Source organism: Coturnix japonica, chromosome 16, assembly GCF_054131305.1.
Source record: "Coturnix japonica strain WE chromosome 16, WE-NBRP24, whole genome shotgun sequence".
NCBI classification, from domain to species: Eukaryota; Metazoa; Chordata; class Aves; order Galliformes; family Phasianidae; genus Coturnix; species Coturnix japonica.
The window spans coordinates 3,512,839-3,538,141 of NC_140678.1; the positions used below are offsets into that span (position 1 = coordinate 3,512,839).

The 25,303-nt window shown below is 44.3% G+C and overlaps 2 protein-coding genes across 10 annotated transcripts in view; one reads left to right on the forward strand and one right to left on the reverse strand.

Moving 5' to 3' along the window:
* The window catches only part of EPS15L1 (epidermal growth factor receptor pathway substrate 15 like 1), a 38,356-nt gene extending 21,075 nt beyond the window's left edge, over positions 1-17,281 (forward strand). For 7 of the 9 annotated variants that reach the window (XM_015886146.3, XM_015886147.3, XM_015886148.3 and 4 more), the window contains 2 exons: positions 7,552-7,757; positions 12,112-17,281. In XM_015886146.3, the coding sequence (XP_015741632.2) occupies positions 7,552-7,757; positions 12,112-12,258 (353 nt within the window). In that variant the 3' untranslated portion in view covers positions 12,259-17,281. Of the gene's footprint in view, positions 1-7,551; positions 8,979-12,111 lie in introns of those variants that run through there. The other 2 variants (XM_015886150.3, XM_085517881.1) reach the window with 2 other exon arrangements.
* Positions 17,282-22,559: 5,278 nt separating this feature from the next.
* KLF2 (KLF transcription factor 2) lies at positions 22,560-24,891 on the reverse strand. The gene is made up of 3 exons (XM_015886748.2): positions 24,797-24,891; positions 23,772-24,657; positions 22,560-23,459 (listed from the first exon to the last, which is right to left on the reverse strand). The coding sequence occupies exons 1-3, from the start codon at positions 24,869-24,871 to the stop codon at positions 23,284-23,286; spliced, it is 1,137 nt and encodes a 378-aa protein (XP_015742234.2). The 5' UTR covers positions 24,872-24,891; the 3' UTR covers positions 22,560-23,283.
* Positions 24,892-25,303: the final 412 nt, after the last annotated feature.

A 25,303-nucleotide genomic window follows, 5' to 3' on the forward strand; every position in this document is an offset into this window, starting at 1 on the left:
CTCCAGGGATGCTTTTCATGCTGTGCTTAAGAGAACTTCTCAGGGCAGCTTTGTCAGCAGCAGAGTTTCAGTGGGTAATCGTTTCACCATTTAAAGTCCAACCTGTGAACTGAAAGATTGGTTGTTTTTTCTCCTTTACTGTTTTTCTGTAGTTGGTGTTTTGTTTTTTTTCAAAGCTTGGACATCGACAAGCAGCAGTGATCTGATGGCTGTTGGCAGATACTTCTGTTTGCAGCTGTCTGTGGTTATTATCTAGAAAGGATAAGCAAGCACTTGCTGTGTGGCATGGCTGAGACACCCTTGAGATCCGTATCTTTCCCTTCTCAAAAACTAAGGTTAGGAGAGGGGATAACAATCATGAGAGTATTTCCTTAAAGCTGTATCTTAGGCTGAATCTCAGACTTACAGTTATGTTCTTCATAAATCACTTTCCTTCTTTTTCACCCTTTTTTGAACCAAAGTCTTCAAGATATCTCAGATGTTTCTCAGTCTTAAACTGATCCAAAAGAAATCTCACAGGTTTGTTTTTCTGATGAAATGCTCTTTTATGCGTTTTCAGCATGAGTACAGTCTTCTAAGGAGAGCTGGGAGTTAATAAATCAATGTATAAAAACAAAGACAAGGAGATGACAGAAAGAGACGTATTCTAGAACTACCAGCCTGGATACAGGTGTACATCACAGCTCCAACACAGCTTTGTTACATACAGAGATGTGAAAATCGGTATCTCTGCCTCTTACCTGGTTTAAGATTCTTCTTGGGCTGAGAGAGATCAGCTAAGAGAAAACTCTTCAGCTGCTCTGACCAGACTGTTCTAATAAAAGTCACCCGGGGAATATGTGCATTCTCTTTTTCTTTAGGAATGCATTTGCAGTCCACAAAGTTCCTAATGGACATTAGCTTTAGTACAGCCCCGCTGGGAGCAGGCTGAAGTAATTTGATGTTCACCAGGTGGTACTGGACAAACCAAAGAGGTTTTTTTTTTCTGAGAAAAAATGAAAGTTTTCCAGTATTTATTGATGTTGAGTTTTAATAATGCTCAAAAAGTGCAAAAAAAAGAAGTCGTCCAGATTTAAGCAGTACTGTGCTCTGCATAGTGAGCGATCATCCCTCTTCTACTTTGCCTGTTAACTGAAAAACAAGACCAGATTAATTATTATTAATATTAAGAAAAATAATAGTATGTATTTACACACTGAATAGAGGTGCCCTGTGGCAGGGATCTGAATCCCGATGCAAGTTATTTTCTCATGCTGTCATAAAACCTAACTGAAGTTGTGTAGATTTAGAAAAGGTATTCTCTGTCGTAAAGCATTCCACTTATTAACCTGCACTGCTGGTCACGTTGTATTTCCCATATGGGATTTCAGACCTTGTAGAGCTGTTGTGTAATTAAGATTGAATAGTCAGAAAGAGATGATACACTGAAACCTGGCAGTTGAAATGGTCCTTAGAGGTTCTCACAGTTTAACAATTATGTTTTCTGCCCTGAGCTGCAGATTGGAATCAGTCAGAGTTCACCGCTAACTGGTTTCTAGGTAAAAGTTGTTGATTACAAAAAGAGAGAAACAGATTTTTTTTTTTCTCTTTTTTTCTTTTCTTCTTTTTTTTTTTTTTTTTTAAAGTACAGGAAGCTGCTGTGTGGGTGTCAGTGATTGGGTTATAAGTAAAATTCAATGCTCTAGTGCTTTGATCGTGGGACCCAGTGCATTTGCCCCACCCTTACCCACTTCCTTTAAATGCAGCACCATGCATTCCACATTGCGGTTATAACAGTACTGTTAACCAGTGATATTAGTGGAAGAACCTTCACCACTAACCAGTGTGTAACCTTCAACCTCTTCTAAATTTTTATTGCTTGCTTATAGTGGTTTTGACCTTTTTAACCTTGAAAGAATATAAAGTCCTAAACACGCAGCAGGAAAGTGCACTTTGCAATTTCAGTCTGTTTTCTTCTCAAAATTGTTATTTGATTAAAAAGGGCAGTTTTTATCACTCTAGCTTTTTTCAGTCTGTGTACATTTTACAATTTATTTCATATTGATTGAATATAGTGACTAACACAGATGGTTGGTATTGTATTAATAACCAAGTACTTCACTGATTGCGTATTTCAAATAATTAAGTTTTTCTCTGGAATACCAATAGATAAACAGCAGAAAAACACCATAATTGAGAATTCAAAGGACTAAGTATTACATTAATTCCATGTAAAAAAGGGATGTGTAGGTTTACTTTCCAGCTATTTGAAGTTCAGATATTACAATAAATTATAGTGGGAAGCTGTTATTCCAGACTGCACACAGTCCTTCATCAAAGAGCTTGGGCTTTGTTTTTTGACCCATTTATTCCTTGTAGCTCTAAGGTAGTATGGAAAATGAATTTATAGGTTGGCATTTCAGAGGTTAGTGGTTAACACCTCTGCCTTTGAGCTAAGGGCTTCGATTCCATTCTCACGTGGGTTTTATGACAGGCAGTGCTTTTGAAATGTCAAAATATTGCAAAAAATGTTGAGATGATGGAAAAGGGGACAAACCAGCCTTGCTTAAATTAGTGAGTATGGTTCTTATCCTTCAGAGATGCCTCATTTGCATGGAGTCCCAAGTAAGAAGAAATGGTATTGAAATCTGCTGAAAAGGGGTGGGTAGCCTTTAAGGTCTAGTTAAGGTCCACTAAGAACTATTAAGTACTGTGGAATATGATATCTGAGATGCAGGCAGCAATCCATCATCTACAGAAATAAGTCCCTAGTTTGGGGTGAGGAAGCTTTACTCTTGTCTCACAAGTGTAGCTGCCATAGAAGGTTATTAGTCCAGAAGGAGCTTGGAATGGAAGCAAGTATACTGCTCATAGGCCTCAGAAGGTAAATTTAACATTCATCTGCCCACTGAGTCATTGTGACCAAGAAGATACACTGAAAGAAAATAGCCTGAAGACAATTTGACTTCAGAGCTCTGGTGAGTAGATTCTGTAGTGAGCAGATACCCGGATGGGAGATATGTACACCTTCCAGGCTTGCCTGGACAACAGTTGTCTAACTGGAAGCTTTCCAATAGGTTTACACCATGAGGCTTCTAATGCAGCCCTGAGTGATGCTGGATGCCCTGTGGTCTGTGTGCATGCTCAGTGCACAGGGTGGAGAGGCAGTGCAGCAGTAGCATTTGTGCAGCCCTATGCCACTGCTGCCTTCCTTTGTATTTTATGCTTCCTCCTCCTTTATGTCAATGATAAATATAGTTTCTTTTTTCATGTGTCACTTCTCTAAACTTAAGGCATTTTATGGTTTTACAGTTTTAGACTTATTTTTCATTCTTAAAGCAGCATGAGAGCAGTTCACATGTGTGTGTGTTATCACTGAGGAAAGAAAAGAGCTGAGATCTTTGCTGCTTTTTGAGTTGCACATCTCAATGTCTTTGTGTGCCTGCACCGTGTCCTCAGTGGCTCAATTAGACAAAGTGCAGTCTGCACTGTCTGTTCATTATCTCAATTTACAAGAACTTGCAAAGTAAAGCCTGGATGCTTTGTGTGCGTTTACTGGCTGTGCTTCTTGAAAGAAAGTCTTGTCTTGTGAGCAGATGGTGTTAAGCACATCACATTGTTGTGGGCACTTTTTGACCTGCATCATGTGCTACATTCCCAGTATATGAATTTGCGTAGAAATTTTCTGTATGTATGTAGTGCATTAAGCATAAGGAGAAAGAAGCCATGCTAGGCACAGTAGATTTAGTCAGGAGTTAGAAACAAAAGAAAGAAATCTGTTAAGTGTTTAGTTGATCCAGAGGGGGAAAAAAATCCCTTGCATTTTAATTGCATGGGCATACTCAGGTCATGTGGCTCACCTTCGGTCTAAAGGGGAGCACAGAGTTCTGTTATTCATTGCACGATCTGTTTGTTTCTAAGTGGCACCACACACCTGTTTCCGTAGAGCTCCTTCGGTCCCCAAGGTTACTCACGAGCAGCACAGTGCCCATACACCTTTATTTTTTCCTCATCTGCAGCTGGCTGTGAAAGATTCAGCCTCAAAGTTTGTGAGCAACGGGGAAACTTTTGTTTTCGTGCCTTCTAGAAGCCCTGACAGTTGTGTTAGAATAAAAGCATCCCGTGTTGTTTAGGACAAATGACTCATGGGTGGAGCACCTGCCCCGGCCACAAACTAAAAATTCCATTCACGCTTTGATTCTGTTTGTGCTGATCTCTCACAATAAAGATATTTCAGTTCTGATTGCTGAGGCAGATTGTTTAGAGTCTGTTTCAGAACAGATTGTTGATATGCAATGATTTTTCTCCAGACCTCTCTTTCCAGAATCTTGTAGTTGTGAGATCATTCCTCCTAAGCTGAGATATGCAAGGGTTGCTGCCTGGTAGGGGGGAGAGTTTTGCAAATACTAAGCAAAAACACTTCGGAGGGGGGTTTTGCATAGGAAAACATCTCCTGTTACTAAAAATATGTATTGTGAATCTGTGTGAACAGAAAGCTGGGCTTGAAGTAAGGTGAAGAAATAGTCCTGCTTGAGGTCTATTTGTTTGAGTATCCTGTAGAAAATTGGTCTTAATTGAATTTTCAGAGTAATTTGAGAGCAGTGATGTTTTTCTGTAAGTTCTTAAAGCTCACAGTTCATGGAAGTTTTGTTCTGCATTGGTGGAGGAGCTGGCTAGCTTAGCAGTGTGCTGAGTAAGATGGGAATGTGGACAGGTTTGGTGGAGTGCCAAGGGGAGATGTGGGGGAGGCACCTCTCAGTCTCTGAACTTCTGCAGAGTAACACCTTCTCCAGCCCTTACAGATGGGTGAGGAGCCTGGCATTGCTTGTCTGGTGTAACTGCACGTGTGAGCTTTGCTCACTGTCACTATGAGCCTACAAAGTGTGACTCTAACTTGTTAAAGCAGATCTGTCATGTTGGGATGCTCCTTGGAAAGGAGCATCTTGGAGACAGAGCTGAAAGCAGAGCAGATGCAGCTCTGCCTCCTTAGGCTGGCAGCGTGCATGATGCAGTGTGTGAGCACGTGTGAGAGCTGCTGCTGCCTGGAGTACAGCAAGATCCTCTTCCAAGCAGAATGTTAGGATCATCCTCGAAACATGGAATATATTGAAAGCTGTATTTAATGGCTTCACTGTCAATATGTTATCATTCAGAAAGTGAAGCTCTCTAACTGCGTTCTACTGGTGAGAAATTGTCTTGAACTATAGATCTCAGCCCTAAATTTTCCTCTAGGCTATGAAATTAGATAAACCCTTTGCATGGGTGGAGTTCACTACAAGTTAACAGCATTTGCTGTGGTAAACCATTTTGTTCATCATCTCTTTTTGCTGAAGTGAGTCCTCGGTGTGGTTTGGGTGCACCACTTGGGTAACTGCTGAAACTGCTGTGGTTTCAGAATAGGACCTGTTTTGCTTTTTTCTGAACTTTTTTCCCCTGAAACCATTAGCAGAAAAATCAAATAAGGGTTACAACTGTTTGCCTGTGCTTTCATATTGCCGTGCATCAAAAATGTTAACCGGTATTTTACAAAGTGCAGTCTGTTAATTGCTGTTAGTTACTACCTGTAGTGTATTTTGCAATACCACGTTTTTTCCAAAGTCCTTCTGTTCAGTTGGTGATGTTTCAATGTGATGTTGGTATTCTTGCTTTACCTTATAGAAATACTTAACCCAGATGGAAAATACAGAAATCTTTTCCAAATGTATCCTTGCTGCACTGGGGGATTCACATCTGGGTTCAGCCTGCAATGGTTTGCTGTAAGAAAGAGAACTCTCTTGTTGTTACTACCAATCTGTGACCAAGAAGTTAGTAAATGTGAACATCCAACCAAGCATCTAGCCAGACAGGCTTCTTTCTGCTCAGCCTCACAGCCGTGATTGCTGAGCTCTGTAGGATCAAACACACTATAAGCAACAGAGAGATAATGGAAGAGGGATCATTAAAGGCTCATGAGTGCTCAGATTGTTGTATTCAGCATGGGCACTGCCCATAGCTTCTCTGTAACAAATAATCTTGATTTCATAGAGGTTGCCCTGTCCAAGTTCTTCCTTAGGATTACAAAATTAAAACCCTCTTTTATTTTTTAACATTCAGAAATTGAATGAAATGGCAGTGAGGGCGTAAGATGAATTTTTTCCATATTATTAGCAGTCATGGTAGATTCACGGTGACATTTCCTCTGCAGCAGAGTTTAGTGATCTGTTCTGAAGATGAAGCAGAAGAAAACCTGATGTTCCCTGTTTGTGTTCAGAAACCACTAGGGGCTTTGTGCAAAAACATTCAACAGGCCACCTAGAAAAAAACAGGTTTGCTGAGAAAATAATGTTGCAAAACCTGCGTTCGTATTGACAGTCACCAATTCCACAGGGGTTTCAGCTACAGAAGGTTTAACCTTCTTTAAAATGGAGCAGTTTTTCCTTTGTCCATCAGGTCTGGGGTGGGACAATGTAGGGTGAAGGACAGCGGGAAGATGTGGACACCCCTACCCTGATTCTCTTCAGTGTATGCAGCTCATGATGTTTCTGAGCACCTACCATTGACTGAAAGTGCCTTTTGAAAGTTACCAGGCTGTGTCTGAAGCATGGCAAGTCCACACTGCAAAGTCCACATTTCCAGCTCAGTTTCTGTGCTTCCCCTACGATAGGTATCCTGATGTGAATGAATTGTAGGATTCCCATTTAACTGTAGTCCAGAGGATTGAAAGCGTATATTACTGTAAATAGGGTACATAACTCAGATTATTGTGCTAAATAAGGAGTGTGGTTCAGGTTATTTTGGGAGAAGTGGTAACTATCATTTCTTTTAAAGCTGTTTCCAGATTTTGCCTTATTGTTCCTCGAGTTCACCTCATCATCACAACCGACAGCTTTCTGACCTCTGTTGGTTGAATCACTAAAAATAGAGTTCTTTTCAAGGGGAATTCAGCCATTCAGGTTCTAATTGAAGAACAACTAATACACAGCTGTTACTTATGAGCGCATACAGCAGCTCCCACTATGAGGTATGTGAACAAGAAGTCACCTACAAAAAGTGGGTTGCACAGCAGGCACCCCCAGAGAAGGTGATTTCTTTATCACTCTCTTTTCCGTTCTATGCAGTTGTAGAAGTATGAACCACTTCCAGGAAAAAAACAACACACATTCTGTATAGTCACAGATAGGTTACTGCTTAGTTCTACTTAACACAGTTATTTAATGATATAAATGTCCATGTGTTCTGTCTTTTATATAATCCCAAACAAACTGAATTTCATTCCTGGACAATGAACTGAAGTCGTGCTTGTTCAATTCTTCTGATCAGGTGTCTTCATGTTGGGCTTTATCATTTAAAATCATGATGCTATTAATATTGCAGCATTTGTAAGAAAGATAAATCCATTTAAATAAAACAGCTGTCAGAGATTATTTGCACTGAGAAATTAGTACTGTTGGATTTGGTTAAGTTTTTAAACCACCCCAGAAGAGTGGATGGTACTAAAGTGCATTACAGCAGTTTCCTATGTAAGGGATTTGCATTGTCCATGGTAAGTAACTTCTCTTTTTCTCCTTTTTTTTTTTTCCCTGAACTTTCCAGGTAAAAGCACTCCTGTAAGCCACCTTGGGCCTTCAGATTTTCCCAAGCCCCATGATCCATTCCAGCCGTTTGGGGCTGACAGCAGTGACCCGTTTCAGAGTAAAAAGGGGTTTGGGGACCCATTTAGTGGAAAAGATCCATTTGCTCCCTCCTCTTCAAGTAAAACTTCTAAAGACTCTTCCTTGGGGTTTGCAGACTTCAGCTCTGTAAGTTAAGTTCATTGTCTCTGAGCAAACCACTTTCTGCTCTGCTTGCAGCAATCTATTGGGTTTTTGTTTTAACTGCAAACCTACTGTTCACTGGCTTCTGTCTCTTAGTACCTTCATGCTGTCCTCGTTGTTTTTGTATTAATACTTCTGTAATAAAAAGGCATTATTTCAATAAAAAAATAATAATTGAGTTTCATACTAAATTTTGAAGGGTTTACATGCATTTAAATTATTTTAGTACAGTGTGCCTTTACTCACAAACTCTTTGTAGCAGAATCTGTGTATTGTTTTTGTTGCATGGAGGCTATTTTGTAAATTGATTTTTTGGAGCCAATGATTCAAAAATAACTGTGGAAGACGTTTATATAGCAATCTCACCATATCCTGAGGAGTGAATCCTTAAAGGGAAAGGTTCCCTGAAGTATTTGTATTTGTTGTGGAAAAAACCCTGACAATCCTGTCACAATGTTTGCTGTATACAATGGAATGTGATCATAAGGATATATATACAAGACAGAGGCTGCAAATTTAGCTGTTGAATTTTGTTCCTATGAGTGATATTGTAGAAGAGCCCTTGTTAGACAAAGAAAATGAAGTTGTTATGTAGAACCAACACAGAAGCTTCCATATTGCACTCCAAAAGGCAGTATCTGAAGTGAAGCCAAGAACCCAATCATTAAAAAAATCTGGGTTTTTGAGCCTGCTTTTGGCTTCCGTGCTGGCACTTATATTATTGAATTGAAAATCACTGTAAATATAGTAGTAGTGTGGTTCTTACTGTTTCCACAAGTAGGTAGAAATCTGTTCCATTTGCAGCATCAGGTTTCTTCCTTCTTTCACGTGTTTCTGTTCTGTCACATTGCCATGCAGTGAAATTGCCATTTTAATGTGTTCCCGATGGGCACAGTTTGGTGTTCAGCGAGTGGAGATCTTTAAGCTGAACCCTTCAGGTTGCTGTTTTTTTAATGTTTTCCCCTGATTATTAGAAAATAGTAAATGTGTATCACTTTCCTATTTGATATTGTCAGTCGAGGTCATCTGTGCATATATTTAGCTGGCCTCAGTGCTTTAATTTATCTATGATACCGAAGATGTCCAAGTTGAAGATATTCTGTATGCTTTACCACAGTTAGTATTAGCTTGTTGAATTTCATGCACAGTTAAGTTCTGTGATTGTATACAAAATGGCGACATTTTTAATAAAAATAAGACACAAAACTTGCTTTATCTGAAATTTCTTGACCACCACCTAGCTTCATTCCTGAAAGAGAGACAAGGAATGAAACGGAATCACTGTTTCCCAGCTATTGTCTATTTACAGACTGCATTTCTTAAGCTAAAAGTGTGGCTTATGCTAATGGAAGGTACTGAACGATTAACCACAGCGGGTGATCCCCATCCCAATGAGTGCTCTCGCACTTAATTCTGTGTGCCACCAAGTTTCCAGGAGATGAGATGAACTAAAAGACGAGGAAAGATAGAGGTGAGATGAGGAGTTGTAGCCCCTTACTGTTAGGTGGCACTTGATCCAATCAAACTCAAAATTAAGTGATTCTGTGAGTGGCTCTCTACTGTTATAAGAAAACAAGAAATTAACTGAATGGGACAGCTTTCCTGCTCTTTTTGGTGTTTTTGCTTGCCTAGCACATGAGTATGGTGCTACAATTGATGCTAGTTACGTTGCAGTCAGGAAGAGTATTTGCCTTCAACCATTCCTTGGGCAGCTTTGCCATTTTCCTTACAGAAGGTGTTCTGATGCACAGTTTGAGTCCATGAATCTGAGAACAGTATCATGTTGGTTTGAATGATGGAATAACCTGACTGTTCATTGGAATTCTTTACTGTTGCAAAGAAATAATTTGTTGGCCATGGCACACACCTGAGTCTAAGGATGTTCTCACTGCATTCTTAACTTTTCCACTGGCACTAAATGCAAATCTTTGGAGCAAACCAAAGTCTTTTGGTAGCTTGTGTTTGAGGTGTTTCTATGATCCAGCTTCAATTTACAGATCAACAAGAAAAAAACGATCCATCAGCCTGCAGAAAGCATTTAAATTTCCAAAAACCCCACAGCATTTAGAAGCGAGCTCTTTTTCTTCTCTCGTGATGTAATCTGGTAATTTAGCAAACAAACAGCTGCAGCATTTTGGGGGTTGCGTTTTATCAGTTTTGCTACAGTCTGCTGTTTTCCTTATTCATGCATTGGGTCTGACTGTACTTGTGCAAAAAATAACAATAATGGAGAGTTTTTATGAGAGGAGAGCTGTGTTGTGTGTTTTTAGACTTCTTGAAACCTGGACTTATGCAAAAAAAAAAAAAAAAAAAAAGAAGAAAAGTTATCTAAAGTGATACGTCACTGAGTTACGTGACCTCTTTGTGAGCCATCTGTACAAGGATCAGAGGCCAGAAGGAGTTGTGTAAACCATCTCAGCATCTAATGGCCAGCATTACATCCCCGAGCTAACTCTGTGATAAGGCATAGCCAGCTTTTTACTCAGCCCTTTAACCCACAGAAATATAAGCTGTGCATTGTAAACAAGTCAGAAATTGTACTGTCAGAACCTTGGAAGTCCTATCCAAAGATGCAAGCTGCAGGAGGACAGCTGTTCTCACCATTATGAAAAAGCAGATAATAAGAAGACACTCGCAGGGAGTTTGACCAAAGTTTGTTGTATTTCTGGGGAAGAGTAACTGTTACTCTCAGTCATTCCAGCTGTAGAATATTCCTTTTGAGTCTGTGAGATATATGGAGAAGTCCTACTTCCATTGGAGTCTCTCTGCACTATATATTGAAAAAAGTCTACTTAAAATCTTAGTGAGCATTGAAATGCTTCCTTCCACCCAATGTACTTAAATGAGAGCTGACAGTAGGATGGATATCTACTCTAAAAGTGAAATATCAATACAGGTGTGATACTTCCATTGAATGTCAGTAGCATGGAATGCAAAGGTCCTCACATGCACTCCCATGGCACTGAAAGCTGACGTATCTTTTGAAGAGTAGTGTTTAATTAGGGCTCTTTTATTTATTTTTGCATCAAATTGTCTTGATTTTGCACATAAAGTGAGGAACTGAGCATCCAGAAGCATCCAGATAAAGCATGATTGAACTAGACTGAATGAGAGTTGGGCTTATAAATACAAGTAGATGCATTTATTTGAAACTGTGAGTTGTAGATACAGTACAGTATGGAAAAGGTGAAGGTGGTGCCCTCGAGGTGTGCAGTGAGATGTGGGGCTGCTCCTTCAGGCTATGCTGTAATCAGTTCAGTGCTGCAGGTTGGTCAGGAAGGAGCAGCCCTGCAGCGGTGCATCGCTGTGTTCAGTTACAGTGCTGTGGATCTTTGGGCAATTTTTGCAGTATATTTTCAGCTGAAATTAAGCCACCACTTTCTGTGGAGTTCCTAAGAACCCGTTCCTAAGAAACATGAAAAGTTTCCCTGAACGTTCAGAAAAAGGCATTGCAAAGCAAGCCTTAGAAGCGGGATATAATGCCAATATTCACATGCATCACTGCCAACACTTCTGCTGGCTTCACCCTCTTTGGCAAAAGCTCACACTGAACAAAAAGAAACGATGCTGTCGATTTGTTTGGATGTGAATTATTATTTAAAGGATGGAATTATTTCAAGTATTCGTATAATGCTTCATGCAAAAAATGGAAGCAAACCAAACTTCTGCATGGTCAGCAGCAAACACCGTCACGTCACTTAGGAGCGGTTTTGCTGCAGCGTACTTAAAAGCATTTGAGGAAGCCCAGGCATTGGAAGCTGGATGTTAAGATGTGTTCTATTTCCTCAGTGTTTTCTGCTGAAGTGAAGTGGGTTCCCTTACATGGTTTCTTACTGGAAGAAATCTGCATGTGTTTTAAGAACAGTTACAGAAGAACTTTCTGTAACTTCTGATTAGGTGATGAAACTTCCCCCGAATCAGCAGTCACCACAGTCAGGATTAAAGCCCCTCACCCTCAGCAGGAAATGCTACAATTAAGCAATGGAATTGCACAAGAATAAATAGCTCTTGGTTTTACCATCTGAAAGCTAACAAATCTAATACTCATAAGATTGGCTGTGGGTTGCTATGCTCCCAAAATGCACCTTTGGGGTGCAGGATGCACAGCTGGATCTGTTCTGTGGGTGGAAGAGGAAGAGGTTGAGGAGATAAAGGAGAGGAAAGGATGAAGGGAGGAAAGCAGTGAGGCAATTTTTGTCTTAGTCCAGAGGAATTACCTAAGACAACTCGGCGTACTCGATTCACGTGCTTAATTAGTCTGATTCGTTGTATTTTTTAGATAATTTTCTCTGCCTTTTCCGGTAAATTTATTAATTCATTTTCCATTTTCATTTTTTAGTTTGGAAATGAAGAGCAGCAGCTGGCCTGGGCAAAGCGTGAGAGTGAAAAAGCAGAGCAAGAAAGACTGGCTCGGCTGCGGAGACAGGAGCAAGAAGACCTCGAGTTGGCCATTGCGCTCAGTAAGGCCGACATGCCGAGCTCGTAGGGCTGCTGGGCACCTCCCTGGCCAAGGGGAACCTTTAAACACGGCTTTTCAAAGGTCCTAAACTCTTGTTCTGTTGTGAAAATAATTCTAGTCACCTTCAACTCTGTACAGGACTGCCTGGTTCGATCCAGCTGGGCTCTGCGCGGATTTTCCAGTGCGTAATATGCAGGAAATACTGTATTATATGTTGTAGGTAAAATTACTGCTTGTAAGGAACTTAACAGGATCTTAAGATACTGAAACAAAGTTTCTTTGTCTTGAAGACAACGTTGCATATAGAAAACTGCTCCTTGTGAATCTGGCTTATTACCTGCCTGGTTTTGGAGGCTGCAGTGCAAATTTCAAAGAAAATGTTATAAGAAGATATTTATAGAGTTAGCTTTCACTTGCTGCGTTTATTTAATTGTTCCTGGTATGCTGATGGGTGTTATCTGCGTCAAAGCCTTCAGCACAAAGTCCACTATTAGATGGTCCCTTTTTATCCCAGATATACAGCCTTTATGAAAGAATCTGGCAGTTTATATATGATGGATACCAATATAGATAGTATCGAGTACTCCAAATTTAAGAACTCTGTGACTTAGGAGGTTTTCTTATCCAGACACTTATTTGCATTGGATTTTAACTGTAGGTGACATTGTAAAAGATGGAGTTAATTGTTGTAGTAAGCTGGAGAAGTGATGGGTTGGCAATTGAGTGACCAGGTAAAATCTTGCTTAATCTCATATGCAGATGTGATTACAGGATTGTGGTAAAAGTTTGAGTGCTTCTTTCATATGGAATCAAACAACTGAATGCTCAGCAAACTCGAGCTGAGTTCTGCCCTACAACTCATCGTTGCCAGAGCATAGACCATATTATTTCTGTTATCCCATCGATGTGTGTGAGTCTCTCTACCTCTGTTCCTTGAATTCCACCTATCTTATTTATGGGGTTACAGATTAAATGTTGCTTAGCTGTGATAAGGCCAAGGCAAGATGGATGTTACTAACAATATACATCTTCATGCATAACTCATGGAAGTCCTGTAGTCTGGATTGGCTTTAAAATGCAGCTGTGGTACTCAGTGCTTCCACCTGGTAAGGACAGCGATGTGTTTAAGATATCCGATTTAAATAAGTCCTCATGATAAATCTGTGAATTATTTGCTTACTAAAATGGCCTTTTCTGATAACCACAGGAATTCTAAAGCTTCAGGTATCTTCACTTCGGACCTCCATGTCTAACAGTGCAGAAGGCAGCTCGGTGCTCGTTGTTCTCACTGATGCAGCCACTCTCTTGTAACATTTTCTGGAAAACATGCTATTCCTTCTCCCTCACTGATGCAGTTTCATCTTTCTGCCCTCACTTCCTAACTTTTATTTTTCCTAACAATGACAGTGCCTGTTTCCTGAACAAAAGCAGTCTTTCCCCCTTCTGTTGTAACTGCCTTATTCTGGATGCTTTCCTTCACAGAGATAATCAGGTTGAATTATTTAAATCTTAATAGTAGTTCTGAGTGTTGATTGTCTGAGGCATTTGTGCAAAGGGGTGAGTGCATGTTTGTATGTGCATCCACACGTGCACATCCATTCCTTTACACCTGCAGCAGTACATCAGATCGAAAGCCCATCTCAGTGTGCACACAGCAGTGGCAGTGCTCTGCTGTATCTCCTGTGCTGTGAACAGTGTGAGCCTTTAATTTGCCTCAGAAAGGGAGATGATGCCCTGCAGTACCAGAGCAACCATGGGATGACTTCAGTACTTCTTTGAATGAACCCGTGTGAGTGCAGTTGGATTTCTAATCTTGCAGAGTCTGATTTGAGATCCCTTCTCACTTTTCTCTGTAATACATCAGATTAAATGATCAAACGTATTAAAACATGAGCACATTTTCTTTTCAGTTGGTTTGCAGGACTTAACGCCTCTGAGAGCAAACTTGGTCTGTCTGTAGCTAACATGAGATCAAACTTGCCGTGAAAGAGTAATTTTCATAATTGAGTGGCTGCAGAGTAGGAATCTCAGTGAAGTTAAACAAATTGTATTCATGAGTAAGAGTCTCCTTTTCATCTTCTTTTGGGCATGAGTCTTTGTAGTGTCTCTTCTGCTGTAATAAAACCCTGTTTGTACGTAGTGCCATCACAGAAAGGAAAACCACTTTTGGATACTACTTGGATGATGTCACTCCAGTGGGACAGGGTGGATGAGCTGAACAGCTTGATTCATTGTCTGTGTTACGTACCATAACAAGACTCTGTGCTGCTTTGGCAGTGCTCAGAAATACTGTCATTTATAAAGCTTCTCAGGCAGGGAACGGTGTTTTCAAGCTGCTGAGCAGGAAGGCAGAAATGTGAATTAATCCAGCATTCCACATAGCGTTAGAACTAATTGCTCATTTTCCTGTTTCCTTATGGACTCATTCTTCCTATTTGCTTCAACAAGCAACAGAAGATCAAGTGAATTAGCAAGGACAGAACGTGACCCTTCTGCGCTGTAAGATCTTGCTACCTTCACTTTATTGAAACGCTTCTTACGTAAAATTTGAGACAATGAAGTAGAGGAAAACGTAGCTGTGATTTCTCCCTGTTGTGTATTTAATACAGTTTTCCACGTAGAAAAGATGATTTCCCACGTTCTTCCCTTATGCCTGTAACTGAGCATTTTGTATCATAACTGCACTTGATTTTCTAAGACAAAAAGCTTTTCTGGCAAGACACTGATCTCATTCTTCCTCCAGAACAGTGAAATTCGAAGCACAAATAGGCCTTGTGCTATTTGGGCAGATAAAATATGTACATTGCAAGGTATATAATGTGTGAGTATACACAGTGAATATACAGTGTACATTTTGAGATCCATAGTATGTGTGTATATATATAATGTATTGTATGATGTAATAATAGTGTGTGTATATACTATACATGCCCACATACTATGCCTAGTATATAGCTACTTGTGCTGTACATAAGATGTATATATACAACAGATATGTAGAATATGCATATATATTCTATATATGAACATTTGTGTGTGTATTCTCTATGGAGAGCTGGACACAGAGATGAGATCTGTACAGAAATACGGATGAGGTGATGTCCCTTAGAATTTCAAAGTTCTGGTGAAAGAAAACAAAGAAGAAAGGAGGAGTGACTGCTGTGAGTCAGTTTGCTTTGAGATTTCTGTCATTGGCTTGAGAAGCTGCGTTCGCTCATTGTGCCAAACGTGAGAGACCTGGCAGAAAGTAGCTATCATCTGCACTGGGTGTGAACTCACGTCCTTCGGAGTGTTTCAGCCCCACTTTTCAGTTGCTTTGCAGTGTAGGCTTAATTTCTGATCTTCTTGCATGTGTGGGCCGTGTGTTGTCTATTTCTCAGGCTGAGGCCATGATTTTTCCCTGCATTTACTTGTTTTTTGGTTTTTTTTGCCTTCTCTCCCTCCATCCCCATTTGAAAAAAAAAAAAAACAACTATTTTTAAGGAGCAGTTTCTCCCCCCACACACAGTTCACACATGGAGGTGCTGAGGTGAAAGTCTCATCACCTCATTCCACATACACAGGTTGCACCTGATGCTCAGTTGGACTTCAGTTCTCTTTTTCCTCTGTTTCCACCTGAGCTGCTCCTTTGGGAGGAGCACCAATGTGTTGGCTTTGGGGAAGGGGTGGAGGTGATCCTGCTTTCTTCTTGGACGGATGATTAGGCTGTGGTACACTGAAGTCAGTGGGCATTTATAGGGGCACATGTTTGTCTTATGTGGAGTATCATCACTGCTGGAGTGACTTGTGGAAAACCAGGCATTGCACACAGCACTGAGGCACAACAGCTATAGGGAACCTACGCATGCAAGCACTGCGTGTAGGGCAGGTGCTGAGTTGCTGTGTGTTCTCTTATAGACCGGTGTGCTCACATTTGCATCCTGTGGTTTTCCTGGGACGTGGTCACACACTCTCCTTATAAAACACAGCAGGCATTCTGCAATAAAAGCAGATGCTCATGGAAGTAGTACTTGTGAAATACTGCTGCATGGATTGGTTTTGTGTTGGCCAACTCTTCCTTCTGAGATGGCTGCCCTATGAGGACCATTAGTCCTCGCTGTATTCAGTGCTCCCAGAGTGTGGGACGTCCCGAGCTGTGTCTGTCACCTTTTTTGTTCGTCTTTGAAATCTGTTGTCACAAGTTCTGTAGGAATTATTTTGTCATCTTATGCTGAGAAATAATGCACTTTTCTTGGATTCTTCTTATAATCCTTTTGGGGTTATTATTTCTTCTTTAGTGTTTCTCCATTGAGAAGAGTATTTATTCTGTAGAACCACGGCCCAAGGAATTTTGGTCCAGGTAGAATCGTTGCTTTCCCAATGTTTGATTTCTGCCACCTGCTGTGTTTGATTCCTCCCTCTCAGGAATTCCACTTCTCTTTAATTGGGATGTTGAGTATCAGCTCTGTTAAAGTGATCGTTCCATGCTAATAACCTTCCAACCTCTTCCTGCACCAGAGGAGCAGTGAAGCTGTGGTGTGTCAACCATTGCATCCCATCGCAGACTTTGAAACAGTCGTGCTTTCAGTATGGTGAAATTATAGAAGATTTATTTTTAAGAGTAAATATGTTAACTGTTATTCATTGACACACTTGTTTTATCAGTCATTATACTGCTCTTTTTACTTGAAAGTTTTATAAATAAAGGCAAATTTGTTACAAAATGGAATTTTTCTTTTGGCAACTTCTGCTTTCCCCTTTACCTTCCAAAGCAAAACTGGTGACTGGGGTTCTGTCAGCTGTTAGCATGGCCTGCTCTTTCTGGTGTCCCTTTCAGTATGATTTCTTTAGTCTGACCTAAAAAGGGTGGAAATGAAGAGGAAACTGCGATGTTGACCTGAATTTGACTAATATCTCCAAAAATGTACATTATTGTAGTTATATTTATCTTTTGCTGATCGTAACGCATTGAAAGAAAGGTATTTTAATTTTAACCCACTCGTGCTTATTGTTTAATATAACAAGAGAAATGTTATTGTTTAACATAATAAATGAGAAGTTACTTTTTGGAGCTCTCAGCCTTTGGCTGTTTTTCTTTCTGGTCCATACGTCGAGCTGACGGATCTCGCGTCCAACGACCACCTTTCTCTGTGCTGATCCTTTTCTCCTTCCCTCCTGCCCTGCCCTCACCTCCCTGCTGTGCTGCAGCCACCTTCGGTCAGAGCTGAGCAGTCAGAAAAGCCAACACTGAGCCCACCCCAAAGCGATGGTTGATGCTGCAGTGCTGAGCATCCCGGCTGGCCGCGCAGGGAGGGGTCTGAGCTCAGCAGGGATGAACTCCTTCTGCTCAGTGGAAAAACACACCTCACTGCCATGCTATCCTGTGTTGTTCACTTTGACTCATTATTCTCCTGAGTGTTTTATTTGCTCTGCTCTGCACACGCTGCCATGGCTCGCAGCAGCTTGCCGAGGCAGGTTTGTCTCAGGATTGCTCTCCAGCAATAGTTTTAGTTTGTTGATGTTTTGAAGCCAGGTTTTGCTGCGCTGTGGCATTAGCTCTTCATACCCGAGTCCTGTCACTATGTAACTCCACCTATTCCCTTGTAAAAAAACAACCAAAACAAACGTGGGACGCAGCTCTGTGTTTGGTCCCTCTCAGCTTTTGGAAGCTGACCTGAACGAAATCCCAACTCAAAGCTTCTCCATGTTTCTGCCCAGTCTGTGCTATCCGTGGCCAACTCGGCAGCACTGTGGCTCCGGGAGCGCCTGCTGGGGAAGGATGGCTTCCAATGGAAGCTCACACATAAAGCTGCTCCGAGCTCCGCTGTGAGCCCTCAGAGCAAAGGCAGCATTTGCTGATACAGCACCTCCTAGAAATGCTGCAGCATTCCCTCCCACTGACACTGCTTGGCCCGGTGTGAGCGCAGCCCTGTGCTCCTCTGACCTCCCATCATGTCCTCAGTGCTTGGTGGGAGCAGAGCCCAGTGCTCCTCCACCGCCCTCACACTGCAGGGTACCCATCCCCACATCCCTCCTTCTGGATGTAAAATCTACCCAAACCCACCAACGCTGTCATTGTGCACAGGCTGTGAAAAACAAAAAGGGGAGTTGTTGGGATTTGAGGTTTTTTCGGTGTGTTTTGGTTTGTGTTTAGGCCTCAGGCTCAGTAGCTTTCTTCTAATATATTAAATGTCACAGGGGATGTCCAGTGGGATATTCCAGATGTTTCCTGATGACATAATGATAGGCCAGAACGCCAGGAATGCTCCGAGCTGTGCAAAGTACAAGAAACCAATGTGAGAGTGATTTAAAGGGATACCATATCTAATTACAAACCTCCAGCAGGTAAACTTCAAACACAACTTCTGCTCTGCCCAAGTTATGCTCACTACAAAGCATGGAATACTTGTGATTGACTACAAGGAATTAAAACTGGAGCAGTTAAATGAGGAGGTAAGTAATGCAGACTGTGGTTGCAGCCTTTGTTGTTCCTGCTCTCCTTGTGCTTGGAAAGGTGTTTTCTGCAAAGTGAACACATCTTCATTCTGCAAAGCTGTGCTGATGACTCATTTTGTGTCTACATAAAATATTACGAGATCAAATAATTGTGGCTGAAAAGTCAGACCTCAAAAGATGAAATCAAATGTTTTCAGCCCAACATGAATCCGTCTCCTCTGCACCAGCAGCTCAGGGCTCCATTTCACAGCTAAAAATCTCACTCTGGGGAACTGGGCATTTGGGATCAAACAAAGCAGAGCTTCATGGGGTCTCCAAGTCAAACCTGTTCCCTCCTTTGGGTTGGCAGAGCTTGGCTGGTGGATCCCATCCTGTGGGTCTGTGTTGAGGTGTGGCTGTTGGCCGTGTGCTGACAGCAGGTGGGACCCACATGGACGCAGCCGAGCGCGGCTGCTTCAGCCCATGAAGGAGGTTCACGTGCGGCACCGCGGATGTCTCAGACATCAGCAGCAGGGACAGCTCTCCCTGTCATATTACATAGGGTTTGGGTTGAATTTACCTCTTTGTGTTTCCCCCAACACTGCTCGTTCCCATGGCGATGGCTACATGACTTTGTTGCGTTTGTTTTATTTAAATATAGCAATAGAAATTGCTAACACTCGGGATTCTGGCTCAGAAAATTAAATTTAAGCAAAGCTTAACAGCCACTCTCTGTTATAGGTGCACAAAATAGCTTTGGAAACCACAGAGTTTCTACCACAGAAAACCACAGAACCACACAATCCTATAATTTGAAGAATGGACAAACTTTTTTTGGCACTTTTTGTGGATGGAGGGCTGTGGGTGAGCGGGAGGCAGCGTTTGGAGGCAGCGTTTGGAGGCAGGCTGCAAATGGCCACCAGCAGCCCGGGCTGAAATCCCCCATCCCTGTGTAGGGCGACCACTGCCCCACTCACAGCTCCTGCCCTCCCAGCTGCCACCCCCTGCGCTTTGCTGGGAGTCTATGGGACAGCAGGAGGGCTTTGGCCCAGCTCCTGTTATGGGGTTTTACCCCTTGAGCTTGGGAGCGGGGCTGAGCTCTGCAGAGCAAAGTGGGCTCAGTGCAATATGGGCTCTGCAGAGAACTGGAGCTCAACGCCCCGCACAGCGGTGTGGGATGGATGGAGCTGTGCTCAAACTCAGATGCGTTTGTTACAACTTTCACTTGGAACACTGTGCAGGATCTGTTCGTTTCTGTGCTCGGCTTGCTCTATCTAATCTACCGATCGATCTCGCAAGTAGATTGAGCCCATCTCTGTGGTATCTCACAAGAGTATGTGTGAAAACATTGTTTACAACGGACTCTTTCTTTCCTCCTATCGGGTTTGACAGCACCTTTCTTTCTCCTATTGTCCCATCCTGGGGTGCTGCTGGTGGGGACGGCTCTTCCCACCCCTCCATGGTCCCCATGTGCTCTGGGAGCTGCTCAGGGCTGTGGGTCCTTTGCCTCCATCAAACTCACTCCCATAATTACAGTGATGTGCTGTGATGAAGCGCTCTGTGGGTTGCTGGTGCTCTCCTGCTGCCCAATGGGCGCACTGTGGGCTGGTGGAGCCACACTACGCACTGGATGTACTAATTTGAAGCAATTAAAAAAAGAGCTGGCAGTTACTCATAATAGAATATGAGAGGGATGAGATCAGCATCTCTTTTTTTTGTGCCATGAGATTATCTTGAGATTCACAAAGCTGCAGCTTCCTGTGACGACCACACTGAAGTTCTCAGATGTCCCCTCCCTCCGGCAAATAAAACAGAGTTGGTGATGAACCTTTATTGGTTTATTCAGTTGTGCCTCTCATCCCTCCCCATCCTCAGAGGTCTGTGTTGATTTATCTTGATATATCTTTATGTTTCTGTATAAGGGGGTGGCACTGCCCCTATGTTCAGTTGTGTTGCAATGTGTCTGGAAGCACCGCGGGCAAGACCCACTTGTTTATAGGTGGCATCTCCTCTCCTGGTCATGATGTGAGATAATGAGGCCTCATTTGGAGCCATGAGAGCCAGGGGAGTGGGCAGTGCTGGCTGCCAGCCTCAGAGCCCAGTGACCCCACTGCGACAGCGAGGGCTGCAGATCTCAGTGTGGGTGAGCGGCACCGGGTGACATTTGAGGGTCCTCCCAAGTCAAAGCACTCTGTGGTTCTGTCACACTCCGTGCTGCAGAGTGGTTGGGGGATGTTGTGTGCTTTATCTGTGTGTGCAGACAGCTCAGGGCTCACAGCTCTGCACCCGTTGGGTCGTAGCTGTCCCTCCCCCGTGTCAAAGTGGACAAATACAAACGGCCTGATGTTCTGCTCCCATGGAGGTTAGAGAGGAGCCCTGGTGCTCTCAGTGCTGGAGAGCAGCGTTGGGACTGAGATGAGGGTGGCTGAGGTGCCTCCACTCTCCGTGCTTCCCACTCCATCACCGAGCGGTGCAGTGCAAAGCAGCACTGACACCTGCCAGGACCTGAACGTTCCCAACTCTTCCCACAGAGCACAGCAAAGGCAGAGAGCAATGGGGAGCGGAGGGGTGAGGATTCCTTTCTGAAGGCTCTAAGCACCAAAAGCTGTGCTGAAATCCAAAAATCTTCAGCTATGGGGAAAGAGAAGGAAATACCTCGAACTGTTGCAATGCCGCACGTGCTCAATTTAGAGAGCCTTTAAGTCATCCTCACTTTCTGGAATTAGATTGTGCAATTTTATTTATTTATTTATTTGTTTGTGTTTTTTTTTTTTTTTCTCTAGCAAATAAATGAGTTTTGTTTTTAATGAGGAAATGTTAAATCTCCCTTGTTTTTCACTTTGAAAGAGCTATAAAAGTGAAACGTGGAACTCATTCTTCTATGTGGATGGTTAGAAGCCCGAAGTACATCTGTTCCACATGAACAACTGCAGGCTCTGCTGTCACAGAAGGACCTCTATTTTTGTACTTTCCATGTATTCCTGCTGCTTCCATTCCTGTGTTCTGCACTGTGAAGGCAGAAAGAAGTCACAGCCCGGACTGGAATCGAACTGCAAGTGCTGCAGTGTGAAGGGAAAATGCTCCGATACTGAGCTAAACCACTGCGTTTAACAACAGTGCGTTTGGTGCAGCAGTATCGGGGCTCACAGCTGAACTGCTGCTGGGAAACCAGAGGATCCTCATTAGAGCTGCAGAGTAATTGCATAAATACAGCACTTGGAGTTATGATCTCATTTACAGCTGTGGAGGAGCCGTGCAATGCCGGAGCTGCAGCAACATCCACTTAGTGCAAAGCAGTTTTCAGACTCCAGATCACTATTTCACTTCTCCTCCAGAACAGTGAATACCTTTCTTAGCTGCTGAGAGCCAGGTACAACTCAGAATTATGAGGTGAATTTTGGTTTTTGGGAATGAGTTATGAAGGTATTTGAACCTGCGCTGTGAATTTATGTTTAAATTCCACCACTGTTCTATTGGAATTCCGCACTGAGCTCTGCAGAGCGGCAGTAATTTATGTACAAGGATGCCTTAAAATAAGCCTCCGTAATTACAAAAATGCAGTGTTTAAATTTATAGTAAAAACCCACACACTGCTGGCGAAAGTGTAACTGCATCTGGAAAACATTAAGGATGCTATTAAAGCAGTCCAGCATAAACTAGAAATGAGACTGAAATTACACCGCTGCTTTACTTAACCATTTTTAGGAAGCGTTTGGAATTCGAGCGACGTTCCGGTCTGATCTTCTGGTACAGCACTGTGAGGTTCCATGTTTGCTGCCCTGTTATCTGCTCTGACCTGCAGCCCCAACAAGCCCAGCTGCTGGTGGTGTTCCTACAGCAAAGGCTCCAAGCACAGCAAGGTGGTTGTGGGGAATGGAGCTGGGGGGAACCCCGAAGGACACGGATGAACCACAGCAATTAAGAACTTGTTTTATTAAAAAGATGAAATGTTTTCAAACATTGAAAAAAAAACAACAAAAAAACAAAAAACAAACCACATTTTTATAAAAACAGAAATAGGCAAAATACCCATTTGTCTTCTATTTACATATACAATATTTCTCACTGTATAAAATTATTTACAATATATAAAAAAAAATTACAGTAAAATAGGTTATTTTCTTACAAGACATCAAGCCCTGTACTTCTAGTGTAGATCATGGCAAACATGAGTATTATTGCACCTGTGAAACAGTCTAACAATAGGAGTGTTCTCTCAGCCATGCCTTCAGCCAAGATCTAAAATAACATCGAGCTACAGTAACATTCCCTTAAGCTCTCCTAGGGTCAACTTCAGGCAGTTTCCATACAAACATTGTCTCGTTAAGCTTAGGGCAGTTAGAACCAAAACAGAAAACACAACAAAGGATATTTACAGCTTCTTCCATACAATCTGTATGGAGTCTCACGGAGTTTGCCCTTCACAGAAGCTGCATAAATAACCCCTGTCCTCCCCACGCGGCGCGGGCAGAGTCGCAGACGCCGCCTCGTCATGTTCTGTGCAGGAGACACTGACTGCTGGGTCTCCTTGTGTCCTATCCTTGGCGGCCGGTGCCTCCCCACGTAGTACCAGCTACAGGTTCGGAGTGCTCTGTACCCGAGTGACTCACAACGTGCACAGTCCGGTGGGCCCCACGGCTACATGTGCCGCTTCATGTGCAGGGCCAGGTGGTCCGACCTGGAGAACGCCCGGTCGCAGAGGTGGCACTGGAAGGGCCGGTGCCCGGTGTGTTTGCGGTAGTGGCGGGTGAGCTCGTCGGAGCGGGCGAACTTCCATCCGCAGCCCTCCCAATTGCAGTGGTACGGCTTCTCACCTGCCGGGGAAGCACAGCGTGACTCAGCGCGGCACTCCCACACAGCGCTCATCCCAACGCACAACACAGAGCCCTTCCCTTCTACAGTCAGATCTAATACGGAGCCACCATGCTGCTCTGCCCATTCCTCCACTGTCCTGGGAACCCACTGAGAAAGGGCATCGAAAGCCGCCCTTGGAACAGCCCTGACCCCCACACAGACACTCTTGGTCTGACCACCTGTCACAGCCCAGCTGTGAGTGCCCCAGGGACTGGGAGACTACAGGGTTAAAGCTGACACTGCTGCAGACTGCTCCACCCAGCCCAGCTTACCTGTGTGTGTCCGCAGGTGGGCCTTCAGGTGTGAGCTCTTGGTGTAGGTCTTCCCGCAGCCCGCGTACGTGCAGGTGTGCGTGGCCGTCCTCTTGCGAGGCCAGGAGCGCCGGCCTCTTTTGGGCTTGGAGTCCAGCAGCTCCAGTGGGGAGGAAGGAGGGGTGAGCATGCCCCGGGGAGCAGAGGGCTGGAGGGGCAGGCTGTCCTCGAAAAGGCCGTACTGGGAGGTGTTCTGGTACTGGAGGTGGGTCTGCTGGTGGTGGAAGCCGGAGGGCGGGTGGTAGCTCTGCTGGAAGGATGAAGGGCACATCATCTGTGTGTGGCAGTCATTCACCATGAGGTCGTCAGGGCTCAGCGGTGGTGTCTCGGCACCAGGGATCTGTGGGGAGTTGGCCACCCGCGGCTGCTCGTAGGCCATCATGCAGGTCGCGCTGCCCTCCTGCTTGATCTTCGGGCACGCCTGGGGCACCAGACCCAGGACTGGCCCATAACTGTCCATGTCGGGTTCGGGTTTGATGTTGTCCACAAACTGCTGAGCCCCAAAGCTGGGCGCCACGAAGAAGCGCCCATGTACACTGCCAGGTGGGCAATAGTTGGAGTCCATCTCAGGGCGGATCATCTCGGGTGCGATGCCGGCGCTGTATGGTGGGGGGCTGCCCTGCTCCAGGGCACTGTAGCATCCCGGATTTGGGTTTGTCTGGTAGAAGCCTCCGCTCTCCCCTTGCGTGGGGGGATATTCCCCGCCGGCAGCCCCCTGGCCGTAGCCGTCGCTGCCCATGGAAAGGATAAAATCCAGCACGTTGTTGAGGTCTTCATCCTCTTTGCGTGGGGAGAGGTCGCCCCAGGTGCCGCCGGGGGCCTTGGCCTCCTGCTCGCACTTCCACCTCTGGGGGAAGAAAGAAAAAGGGAGAAGGTTAGCGGTGCCGCCAGGAGCGGGGGTCGGGGGGCAGCGGGGCGGGCAGAGCCGCGGGGGGCTCAGCGGGGCTCAGCGGGGCTCAGCCGGGCCGGGCCGGGGCCGCACTCACTTCGTGGAGCGCTTTCTCGCGGCAGGGGCTGGCGAAGGTGGCGAAGGAGGGCAGGATGGTATCGCTCAGCGCCATGGTGCGGCCGGGCGGGACGCGGAGCGCAGAGCCGCCCTCCCACCTTATAACGCGGGCGCGGGCGCCCTCAGGCCAATTGCAGGGAGCGGAGGAAACGCGTCCCGGACGGGGCGGGCGGGGAGGCAGCGGCTCGGGCGCAGCCTAAATTTAGCCCCGGTATAAAAGGACGCGGCGGCGGCGGCCGCAGCCCGAGCGGGGCGGAGCGGAGCGGGACCCAGCGGCGGCCCCTGACCGCCCCCCCCAGCGCGGGGAGCGCAGTCGGGACCCTCCCCTCCCCCCAACCTCCCCTTCCCCCCCTGCACCCCCACACACCTCGGTCCGGGGGTGCCGGGGGTGGGAGGGTCCCCACGCTGGGGGGCACTGATGGGTCCGCATCTGTGCGCGCTGAGAAGGGGCGATTTGAGGGACCCCCGTCCTGGGGGCGCCGCGGGG

What these genes read in the sequence shown, in the direction of transcription:
- KLF2 (XM_015886748.2), bottom strand. Translation starts at nt 24,871, where the DNA reads ATGGCGCTGAGCGATACCATCCTGCCCTCCTTCGCCACCTTCGCCAGC. An exon ending in GCGAGAAAGCGCTCCACGAA is followed by an intron (nt 24,658 to 24,796) that starts GTGAGTGCGGCC and finishes TTCTTCCCCCAG; the next exon opens with AGGTGGAAGTGCGAGCAGGA. An exon ending in CCACCTGCGGACACACACAG is followed by an intron (nt 23,460 to 23,771) that starts GTAAGCTGGGCT and finishes CTTCCCCGGCAG; the next exon opens with GTGAGAAGCCGTACCACTGC.